At 42.7% G+C, this 12,375-nt stretch overlaps 1 protein-coding gene across 4 annotated transcripts in view; it reads right to left on the bottom strand.

Moving 5' to 3' along the window:
• Positions 1-12,375, bottom strand: part of EGFR (epidermal growth factor receptor) — a 244,290-nt gene that overhangs the window by 43,480 nt on the left and 188,435 nt on the right. For all 4 annotated transcript variants that reach the window (XM_075125595.1, XM_048839091.2, XM_048839092.2 and 1 more), the window contains 3 exons: positions 11,509-11,641; positions 9,727-9,826; positions 4,511-4,668 (listed from right to left, as the gene is read on the bottom strand). In XM_075125595.1, the coding sequence (XP_074981696.1) occupies positions 4,511-4,668; positions 9,727-9,826; positions 11,509-11,641 (391 nt within the window). The remainder of the gene's footprint in view (positions 1-4,510; positions 4,669-9,726; positions 9,827-11,508; positions 11,642-12,375) is intronic.

The raw sequence follows: 12,375 nt of genomic DNA, 5'->3' as shown, positions 1-12,375 counted from the left end.
GATAAACAGAACATTCCCACGTACTGCTGAGCGGTGAGATGTGTGCACCTCCTGGGAATTGTGGTCTTTGTGGTATCTACCAAGGAGAGGACACTGCTGAAACAATTACCTCATTTCTGAAAAATGGAGCTGAGCAAGGAGAAGAGTCCAGTCTGGGGCTTCTGCCTCCTTCTCTTACCGAAAATACATCACCTCAAAGCAGACACAGAGTAGGTCAAGCAGGGGATAAGGAGTAAGCCAGGGCCAGGAATGCAGTTCTGAATTCCATTAGTAGGAAAAAGGAGTCAGAGCTGTTTTAAAATGGTAGGTGGAGATGGAGAATTTATTCCATAAATTATTCTAGGTTCTTGGGGGGCCTACTGCTCATTTTCTAGGGTCTTTTTTGTTATTCTAATCTTTCCTTATGTTTTCAGTGCCAACACAGTGCAACAGGGCCAAGAGTATGAAAGGTTCAGTGAGTGCACTGAGCTTCCATAGAAGAATTTGCATCTTGGTGTCTGGAACACACTTCAGGTATTTTGCACATTGGTTCCTGAAGCCTGAGTGTGCAACTTTGCCCCTGTCCCTCATCTGGTTATGGTTTTCTTTGTTTGTTCAGAACATTTGCCTAGGATGCAAGCTCTAGTCCCACCACCCTCTAACACTGCTAAATGAAAGTTTAAGGGAAAAGGTGTACAACACCCTCTTCTGGCATAGCTGTGCAAATAAAACATTTCAGGCCACCAGTATAACCTCTTCAAGGGCATTTCTTTTACAAAATTCCAATTTCCATGCTCCCTTCATTCTGAGCAATTCTCCAAATGGTTTCCATCTCAAATGAAGCTGCATGGTGCAGATATATTATTCTCAACAAAGGAAATGCTCCCTTAATGCTCATAGTCTGAAAGATTAGATTACAAACTGGAGGCTCAAAGAGGGGTGTAGATTTTCTTCTGTGTCCTTTAATATGAATCTCCATACAAATCCATCAATGTGAAGGGTTCCACGATAAAGTTAAGATGTTTGGGGAGAAAAATGATGGATCAGATTGTGCTTTTCAAATCCCATGTGATATTCTGATTCATTTCACAAGTCAAAGGAGAAGCAAAGTACATAACAAATATCCACCCAAGTCTAAATATAACCATCTTTCTTAATGTGGAATTTTACGAGGACACCTAACATAAGTAAGCTATGTTTTATGGAATCTAAAATATCACTTTTTCATTCTTGAATTATTTTTCCTCTACTTCTTCCAGAAACTAACATGAGAAATGTGACCTTGTATTATAAACTGTCTGGGGATCTTAAGTATACATTAGCCTGAACCTAATGGTGAGTGTAGCCCAAAATCTCTCTCTGCTATCCACTTATTGTAATATTAGTGCAGCATACAGTCCCTGAAACGATTCTATCCTGGTGCTATCTGGAACTTTTTCATCTGTCTACATAAATATTAATTATCTTGGTGCAGATACAACTAATTATTTCCCAGTTCCATCAAGATTTTAAACACCTTTCTCCTCAACCCACTGTTTCTAATTTGATGTAATATAGCCAGGTTGTTGTGATTTATGGCCTTTCAGAGGAGACTCAGACTGTAACAACACAGGTTACCTCACAGTCATAAATGAAATGGGAAACCATCAGGCTTTTTTTAAAGCCTTAAAAGCCCTTTCCTCTGTCCTTTCTTTTTCATCAACCTTCTAAAAGACAGGCAAATATGTCTCACACATCCAGTGGCTGCAAAAATTCTTCCTGGGCATTTAACAATATATAAATCAGTGGTAACTAAGTTTGTAGGAGGCTCTCTCAGTGATAAGGCCCAGCACTATTAGTTACACTTCTGGCTCTCTGTAGTTCTTGCTGCACTACCACACCAGTTGGACTGAAATTTACTTGTAGCACCCTGGGAAAATAACGAGGGAAATTCAGATCACTCATGCTTGAGAGATTAATCATGTTAATGTGTTTCATTAGTTGCTGGAAGTATGACCTGGGTAATTCCAGGGCTTTGGAGTAGTTACTCTCTCTTTAAATGGACTATACTTTCTCAGCTGTTCTTGGAGGGAGAGAGAGAGAGAGTTAGTGCAGAAAAATTCAAGCTATTAGAGAGGAAGGGGGAAGAGAAAGAGCCATTTGGACTGAATAAATGATGGATGCATTTTTCTGTTTGCCTTATGAAACGTTGAACAAAGCGGTGAAATCCTCAACAGCAAGTATAAAGAAAGAGAACCTGTAAATACACAAATCCAGAGCAAAATGGGGAACTTATGCCAAAGCCTGGACGAATGGGCTGCCTCTTGTTACATATCTGGGCAGCTATTGCATCCTGATCTCAATTGGGACCTCTAGAGGCTACTGTAATACAAAACAAACAACTGAAAATTTACCCCACCTCACTCAAATCAGAGATTAATTTGAATATTAGTCTTCATTCACTGCCTTAATATGTCATATGGTGGAAAACATTGAATTTTTTTGATATTAGAATAATCTATCTTTTCTATCTTTCTAGCAGAACCACATAGTTAAAAGCTTTGTTTAGACATGGTTAGCCATTGTTCTGCTAAAGCTATCAGCTAAAGTGGGCTGTAATACTTTTGTCTAATTTTGGTTGTTGGGTTTAGTGTGCGCGTCTGAGTGGTGTTGGTGGCCTGTGACATACAGGAGGTCAGCCTAGCTGATAGAATGGCTCTCTGACTCTATGCTTTCACATGGCCAATCATGTGACAATGACATTGGTTTACTATGGCCAAGTTTCTATCAATGGCAACGAATGGAAATGTTTACCTGGAGTGTCATTTTTCAATGAAGATTATTCATTGTATGATTGAAAAGCACAAACAACCTTTGTCTGCAATCATGATAAAACACAGGGAAATCATCAATCCATATTACTGTCATTGACGTAAGCTGAAAAACACTGCACTGAATTTCATGAAGACTTGAAACACACCAGGTGATTTAGGGCAGTGTTTCTCAGTGACCAATCCATGGACTGGCGGCAGTTCCTGAGATCTCCCGGCCACAGTTTAAGAAGGCAATAAACTGATCCCCGATATCAAAAAGGTTGAGAAACACTGGCTTCAGGCGTGTCTATATGGGGGAAAGCCCACAGTACCTGGCGCACAGTAACTCCCCATGTGGACACTCGTACTGTGCATTAAGAGTGCTTTGTGTGCCTGAACTTATAGCATTTTGAAAGTATATGAAACTACATGGAGAGCTGGTATGGAATAGCTAGTGCACTTTACTTGCACACCCTAGCTCACTGTGCACTAACTTCTCCTTGTAGACAAGCCCTTAGCTTCCAGTCATCTACGAAGTGATACTGTAGCCTATTTAACCCCTTCCTTTCTTTCTCTCCGTGAATGTACGGGTTCGTGCTTGTCAAAAGCAGGCTCTGTTTTTCAAGGGCTTGGCAGGGAGGTAGTTGAATACATGAGGAGGACATGAGACTTGGGCCAAATGGCAATCTGAGCCTGTGAAGTGCAGTGTATAAATCTTCTCTTAGCTAATTAAGATAAGCATTTGAGGTAAGATTTCCACTACTATTGAGGAGAAACCCCTTGGGGAAAAACCACCAATGAGAGAGCATTCTTTGAAACCAATGCAGGACAAAAATCAATTTTCAAACCCTGTCCCCTTTCTGTGCCTCTAATGTAGGCACACAAATGCAAATGTATGCGGGGACCCCATTAGAGTTGAGAACTTAACTGTGTCTCTGAACTATGCTAAAGCCTTGGACAGTCCATGACTGTACCACAAAATGGAACTGTGTTTGCAGCCAGGCCCCGTCACATAGTTGTACTGATGGGGCAAACAGGCCCTAAATTCCAACCCAGGTAGAACTGCCCTGTTCTGTACACTCTCCCTGAAGCTCAGGTATGGGCCACTGATGGAGACAGGATACTGGGCCTGATGGACCACACTCTGACTCAGTATAGATAGCAGCTCTGATGTTCTTAGCATATGAAAAGAGAGGAAACCTCTGGGAAGCATTACAATGCAGTGTATGCTTGAGACAATCTGTTGGTGTTTTGCTCCAAAAAAATCAAAGTCACAATGAGATACATGAGCAGCCACTCATACTATTACATTCATCTTAAAGGCATGGGACATACTTACTACTCTTGTGAGAAACACATGTTTATAAATGATCTCACGGTCCACCAGATGTCACTATTGCTCCAGACAAATACAGCTGACAAAGCATTCAACTGGTGGTGAAAAAAGTGAATCATAACATAGGAAACTTGTAAAATTCCAGAAAGTCTAATTTTAAAAATAATCTTGTTTTAAGTCTGCTAAAACCATTTTCTCCACTTTTTTGCCTTTTCTGCTGACTAGAAGCACTACAGAACTTTACCTATTTCAAACTCAGCAGCACTTTGCTTACATTACCTGCAAATTCATAACCTCTTTAGTTTTCTATTTTTTTTCAAATGGATGACTTTACAGTGAGAAAAATCACAAGGAAGATATACTTTACTCCTTCCACTTCTGTGTAAGCAAGTATTTTACCTACCCACGGGTACAATTCGGATGACAGAGCTGACACACTGAGTTTTCATCTGCGTATTTCCAGACTAAGGTATCATTTTCACCCAAAACTCCAGCAGGGCAGGATTTAACACAGTGAGGGCCATCTATATAATGGGCACACTTTATGCAGTTGTCCGGACCCTGGATAAAGAGCAAGAAATTGTCTGTAATAGATTTGCCCAAGTCATATGTTGGCATATGCAAGAAGAGACTCTCCGAAGATAAATAAATGCATGTTTGATCATTTGAAATTCTAAACATGATTCAATGTTTTATCCTAGTTTATCTTATTATTGTACTACATAAAATGCTTGCAAAGTTTTAATCCTCTTGTATAATATGCTGTGTGAGATACAGCACCTGATGTTCAATTAAATAACTCTCTCTCTGGGTATCAATGCTGATGTATGATTCCTATTATTCTGTAATTTTCCTATTTTATGTCCTAATAAAAACTTACATTTTTGGTTTAATACTGTGAATAAAGATGCTTTGATAGCAAATAAGTTTAAAATCAAAGGCCTGATTCTCATTTAATGTAAACCACCATTGCTCTACTGAAATCAGTGGAGCTCTACCAATTTATACCAGATGAGGATCTAGGTCATAAAGCTTTTTCATTCTTTGTATAATCTAAAGCAGTGGTTCTTAAAGCCAGTCCGCCGCTTGTTCAGGGAAAGCCCCTGGCGGGCTGGACCGGTTTGTTTACCTGCCGCGTCCGCAGGTTCGGCCTATCGTGGCTCCTACTGGCTGCGGTTCGCCGCTCCAGGCCAATGGGGGCTACGGGAAGGGCAGCCAGCATGTCCCTTGGCCCGCGCCGCTTCCTGCAGCCCCCATTGGCCTGGAGCGGCGAAACGCGGCCAATGGGAGCCCCGATCGGCCGGACCTGCGGACGCGGAAGGTAAACAAACCAGTCCGGCCCGCCAAGGGCTTTCCCTGAACAAGCGGTGGACTGGCTTTGAGAACCACTGATCTAAGGGTATGTCTACACTATGAAATTAGGTCGATTTTATAGAAGTCGATTTTTAGAATTGGATTTTATACAGTCGATTGCGTATGTCCACACTAAGCGCATTAAGTCGGCGGAGTACGTCCTCACTACCATGGCTAGCATTGACTTATGGAGCGGTGCACTGTGGGTAGCTATCCCACAGTTCCCACAGTCTCTGCCACCCATTGGAATTCTGGGTTAAGCTCCCAATGCCTGATGGGGCAAAAATATTGTTGCGAGTGGTTTTGGGTACATGTCGTCAGTCGCCCCTCCCTCTGTGAAAGCAACGGCAGACAATCATTTCGCGCCTTTTTTCCTGGGTTACCCATGCAGATGCCATGGCTAGCATGGAGCCCGCTCAGCTCACCATTACCACTGCTGTTGTGGGCAAGTCTACTGTGGGTACTGCTGTGATCCAGGTAGCCAATGCAATCATTGACGTTCCGTTATCAAGGGTAGTGACTCTGGGAAATGTGTGGGCCTTTTTAGATTTTAGGTGCATCATATTCCTGTCCTTTGTCACTGGTGAAGAAGTCTTGCGGCCTTACATTCAAGTCCGGTTGGCGCTGTAACACCCCATAGCACTTCTGTGGTTGACACATGTAACAGCTCCAGGACTCTTGCTCTTTTGCCTTGGCTGAGGTACCTTGCCCTACCAGGACCTCCAAGCACTCGACACGGAAGCACCTGCAGCAGCTCCTGGGTGCCTTCACAGCAGATGGTGCAGTAGGACTGCTAGCCGTCCTCGTACATGGTGTACGGCTCCACCGCTTCCGCTGAAACTCTGCTCTCCTGCAACTCTGTAGCAGGCAGTGCAGTAGGACTGGTAGCCATCCTCGTCGGACATGTAGCTTGGCCAGGGGTTCTGGGAATGTCTTTCCTGCCCGGCTCCTACAACCTCCAGGGCATGGTGTATGGCTCCACTACTTCTGCTGCAACTCTGCTCTCCTGCGAGCTGGAGGCTTCTGCCTCAGGCTGCTCTCCCAGCCGGCAGCACCACGCAGTCGCACCTACCCCAGCCTACCCCTGGCTCCCATGGCTCATGAAGCCTGGACAGTAGTAAGGAGCAGTTCAACTATAGGCTGAGCAAGTGCAGAATGGTGGTAGAATGTGCCTTTGGAGGTTTAAAAGCGCACTGGCGCTGTTGGTCAGACCTCCGTGCAACCAACATTCCCATTGTTATTGCTGCTTGCTGTGTGCTCCATAATATCTGTGAGAGTAGGGGGGAGACGTTTATGGTGGGGTGGGAGATTGAGGCAAATCGCCTGGCGTCCGATTTTGAGCAGCCAGACACCAGAGCGATTAGAAGAGCACAGCAAGGCGCGCTGCGCATCAGAGAGGCTTTGAAAACCAGTTTCATGACGGGCCAGGCTATGGTGTGACCGTTGTGTGTGTTCCTCCTTGAGGCATACCTGCCTCCTTTATTGATTTTAATTCCCTGTAAGCAAACTACCCTCCCCGCTTCGAAATAAAGTAACTATTGTTTTGAAACCATGCATTCTTTCTTTATAAATTTAAAAAAAAATGTGATAACGGACAAGGTAGCCCAGGTGTTGTGGGGGAGGAGGGAAGGACAAGGCCACATTGCTTATTGTAGCCACACTAAAAATCAAACTGTTTGAATGCCAGCCTTCTGTTGCTGGGGCCATCCTCTGGAGTGGAATGGCTGGGTGCTCGGAGCCTCCCCTTGCTTTCTTGGGCATCTGGGTGAGGAGGCTATGGAACATGGGGAGGAAGGTAGGCGGTTATACAGTGGATGCAGTGGGGGTCTGTGCTCTTGTTGGCTTTCCTGCAGCTCCAACAGACGCTTCATCATGTCTTTTTGCTTCCCCATTAGCCTCAGCATCACGTCCTGCCTCCGCTCTTCACGCTCACTTAATTCTTTCCTGGCCTCTGCCACTGAATGCCTCCATGCATTAAGCTGTGCCCTATCAGTGCGGGAGGACTGCATGAGCTCAGAAAACATGTCATTGCAAGTGTGGTTTTTTTACCTTCTAATCTGCAATAACCTCAGGGATGGAGATGATAGGGGGAGCGTAGAAACATTCTACGCTCTACGATTCGGGGGGGACTGCATGGTCACCTGTGCTGCGGAGTTCACTACGCTGACCAAACAGGAAATGAAATTCAAAAGTTCCCAGGGCTTTTCCTGTGTACCTGGCTAGTGCATCGGCGTTCAAAGTGCTGTCCAGAGCGGTCACAATGGAGCACTCTGGGATAGCTCCCGGAGGCCAATACTGTCAATTTGCGTCCGCACTACCCCAAATTTGACCCAGCAAAGTCGATTTTAGTGCTACTCCCCTCGATGGGGAGGAGTACAGAAGTCACTGTTAAGAGCCCTTTCGGTCGACAGAACGGGGTTGGTTGTATGGACGCAGTCATTTTTAAATTGACCAAACGTGGCTAAATTCGATCTACCCCTGTAGTGTAGACCAAGGCTAAGAAAACATTTCTTTCTTCCACTCTGAAGCAGAAAGGGAAACTGGGTTAAAATAGAAAAGCCCATCAAATTTCCTATCTGAAGTGCTTTTAGCTAAAGTTTACATGAATTTTCTGAAATGTTGTTGTTTTTACTGAGATTGTGGCAGGATCCAAAATGATCTGGGTACTCTCTAAACAGAGTAACAAGTAGTCCCAGGTAAAATTGCCTTTTCAGAAAGAAAAGCTGCAAGTGTTGCGTTCATGACAATCAGAAGAAAGGCTGTTGTATGTCAGCAGAATATAACTTTTTAGTTTTATGATGCCAGTAAGCAATTAATCACAAACACGAAGAGACTATTCTAACTTTAAAAGAGAAGCTTCCTTGATGGCCTAGTTCATTGCTAGACAGGAGCCCCAGGTATGCTCCAGAAAGTAGTAGACTAGATCCCTAGCACCGACTGCAGTGGAGCAACGTGGATGTATTTATGTATTATTTGTAGTGTCTAGCAGCCCCACTCATGGACCGGGGCTCTACTGTACGACCTGCTGTATGAACAAGCAACAGGATGATGGCCCCTACCCAGCAGCTGTGCATCTGGCCCAAGGTTCTAAGTCAGGGGTTCGGAACCTTTTTCTTTCTGAGGTTCCCCCAACAGGCTACAAAAACTCCATGGCCCAGCTGTGCCACAACAACTGGTTTTCTGAATATAAAAACCAGGGCTGGCGTTAGGGGGTAGCCAGCTAGCCAATGGCCCCATGCCACAGCTTCGGATTTCTGCCATCAGTTCCAGCAAGTTTAATACTGGCCTTGCTTGGCAGACCGCCTGAAACCTGCTCGTGAACCCGGGAGCTGAGGGCACCCGGTTGAGAGCTACAGTTCTAAGCCATAACGGAATGAAGCAAGTGCCCTGCATTATTGAACAGTGACTTTCTGCCAGATGAAGGATGGACAGTCATCCTGTGTCAGGATAGTGGCTGCAACAGAGGGTTCAGGGGGTTTCCAAGAGTGGGGCTGTAAGGTGCAGGGTAGGAAGCCAACTGGATCCTTGACACTTTGTCAGGGAATAGAAAATTCCCGCCCACCCCTTCACTAAAAAAAGATATTATTGAGCTAATGGCTTCACTGGAACTGAAATATCCTGCAAAGTAAAACTAAGGGACTAAATTGAACCCTGAATGTAAAGAAGTACAACTCTCCATTGACTCTTACCCTCAAGGCTGAATTTGGTACAACGTGTAAAAAGAAAGATGGGAGTCTATTTTCCATTCGGGCCAAGCTATAGATTTCATAAAATAACAGAGTATTTTAAAAATCTGAGAAGGATAAAACTGAGGAGGATTTTGCCATTGGATATTGGGAAAGACCAAGGTATTTTAACTTTTATAAAAGGGGCCTTTATATAAACTCAGAAAGTTCCAGTAACTTTGGAAAAGTTGACTATCGTTTTTACAAACATCTAATACTTTGCACTTACATTAACAGAGATGCATTACTTTTAATTGTTTTGGGCTATAGAGTTTGGTTTTAAATAAAAACTGCTTTCTTAATATTTTCCAACAAACATCTGCTGTTGATTAAAATCTGATTTTCGTGTTCAGAGGCAAAAAGTTACTGAATTAATTCACTATTAGCTATAGTTGCCTCAGATCAGCAAAAATTAGCCTCCATTTTGGGAAGTGTCATAATTTATGATGATTTGGTTGTTCAATATCTAAATATTTTGATATGTTCACCATGTTACAGGGTCTCTACATGTACAAGTTTGTTAGGTCAAATCTGCTCTTACAGGTCCTCTGCAGGTTGCATTGTACGCAGTTGAATTTTGCACCAGGCATTCTGGGTGACACTGAAGGCATTCAGATTTTCTTTCAAATTCTCTTGGCTCCCTGAAAAATAAAAAAAGGAATAGAAAGAATACTTGACAAGATGTCAACTTCAAATTTACATTTCAGACCTTCCACTACTTTTCCAGTTTGCCTATATTAGGATGAGTATAATGAGATGGGAGGAGATGTAGGAAGAAATTCTTGACTAGTCCTAGCACATCAATATAACTTGCTGAACATAAAACAGGAAAAAGGTAAGAGTGAGGAAAATTTGGCTGACAGTGCCACACAGGGCAATCCAGATTGTAAACTACAAATTAGTCTTTCTATTTTAATGAAGATGAATATTCTCAAAAATCTCCAAAACATTTTTCTATCACTACTGATCAGCAAAAATATTTCTAGTGATTCTGAGCCACTAAACAACAACTTGGGAAATTAAACAAATTAGCTGATAATTAGATTCTTGCCCTCCCTATAACACACAATGAATCATTAAAATATGAACGCTGAGAACAGATGGTTTTGATAGCAATAAAGCTGTTCCACTTCAAGTAATTGTGTTATTAATTAAACCAAATCTACCCATCATTTGACACAAAATGCCCAGATCTGCCCTGTAGGCCATAATATCTGCTGGAGGGAATTCTCTTGAAAAGACAACAGCTGCTGAATTGGAAATTGCTAGACAAATATAAACATTATGGACTCCAGCATTCCGTAAAATTCGTGTCATAATATTAATTATTTTTTAAAAGTTAAACAGACTTTAAAGAATTAGTAAAAAGGAAATAGGAAAAATATGTCCATTGGTAGTTCTATGGATAAGTAAACATTTTGTGCTCTGTAAACACAGTGTATTCAAAATCCTTCAGTTTTGGGATCAACGTAACTCATGTTAGCTGTTTAACATATATATTACAGGTTTAAACAACTCTGAGAATGCTCCTTTTCAAGACCCAGGGAATCTTATAAATGTTGCTAAACATAAGCCAACCTGATGGGATTATTTTGCCTGAAATTATTGGTCCTGGTGTGCTGTGGCCAGTGTATTTAGGTTCATCATGCCTTCACTGCAGCTCAGCAATAAAAGGGAGTAAAAATTGTAAGGACAAACTATTGAATTGGACCAGGCTCCCAATAATTTAGATGGGAGCCTGGGAATCTGAGGGCAGAGTTTGACCTTAAAATGTTTAGGCCACAATCCAGCAAAATAACTGCAGCATGTGCATAAATTTAACCCCATTGAGTTGCCCCATTGAAGTAAATTAGGCTAATCAATGGGTGAAATCCTGGTCCCAGTGAAGTCAGTATCAAAATCCCGTTGGTTACAATAGGGTGAAGATTTCACCTAATATGCTTAAAGGCTGAGATTTTCAAAAGAGCCCAAGGGAGGTAGGCCGCTTGATTTTCAATGGTAGTTGGGTGCTTAGTTCCCTTAAGCCCCTTTGAAATTTCAGTCTTCTCCCAGTAGGTCTTAGGGGAGTTATCCATGTACACCCCCCAACTGATGTTGGAGGAACAGACTGCTAAGTATTCTTAGACAGAGAAGGGTATTTCTTCCCCCTTTTCTGTATTTAGGTACCACACAAACCAACATTTTTGCAAAAGTATCAATTTTTGTTACTATTAGAATTCCTGGTTTTTATTTTCCCCTAGTAATGTTAATATTTTTCTTCCTATGCTAATCCTCCCCCAGCTCCAGCCCCCCCCCCCCCCCAAAAAAAAACAACCCTTCTTACCCTTGCATAACATTGCATTTTTTCACACATTCCCTTTGGCGACTGAAATGATGACAGGAAAAGCAATGGAATGGCCCTGGACCCCAGCAGCCTACTTCTGAGCACAAGGGGTCACAAACGTGTTCCTCAGCGGCTGAGAGAAACAGAGACAAAGACAAACAATAGCCAGGAATTTCAGAGAGAGTAATTAGAGCACCACAAATGACTCATTTTTGAGAGCCAGTTTTTCCAAATTAACCCAGAGTAGATCTGAAGGATCCTGACAGCATTACAGAGCAGGAGGAGAAACATACATGCTTTTCTCTAGTTTCCAAAGCTTGAAATTAAATGGGACTTTTAGTTTTGCCATATAAAAACACATGCTCCTCTGTAGCGATTTATTAATCAGATACAGATTATTCTGTTGTAAAGAAATCTACTCCTAAAATGGACATTAACATAAAACAAATCAATATGCTGCAGACAGACACAATAAGGGCCTGATACAACGTCCACGGAAATCAATGGGAAGCTCAAATTGGGCCCTGACTGAATGGGTCAAACGTCTGAATGGAGTTGGAACTTTCACCCTTGTCCTTCAGCTCCAAAACCGGAAGCCTCTACTAGCTGCGCCATAGCAAAGCAGATCTTGCCTAGCTGTCAGTCATTGTTAATCCTTTATCCTCTGTGTAGGCCAGCTGCTAGAGCACAACATCATGCAAATGCAAACACACACACACACACACACCCCTACAGTGCAAGTGAATGTGTTCAGAGGAGAACACCTGACTCCAGAGTTTTATCTTTTTATATTGCTCCCCATTTGGCATGTATAAATTGAGCCTCTGCCTATGTGTGAGTGGGAAGGGTAGTTTGGACCAAAACTAG

This window comes from Caretta caretta, chromosome 2 (genome assembly GCF_965140235.1).
Source record: "Caretta caretta isolate rCarCar2 chromosome 2, rCarCar1.hap1, whole genome shotgun sequence".
In the NCBI taxonomy this organism is placed as follows: domain Eukaryota; kingdom Metazoa; phylum Chordata; order Testudines; family Cheloniidae; genus Caretta; species Caretta caretta.
This window is presented reverse-complemented; position numbering and strand designations above follow the sequence as displayed.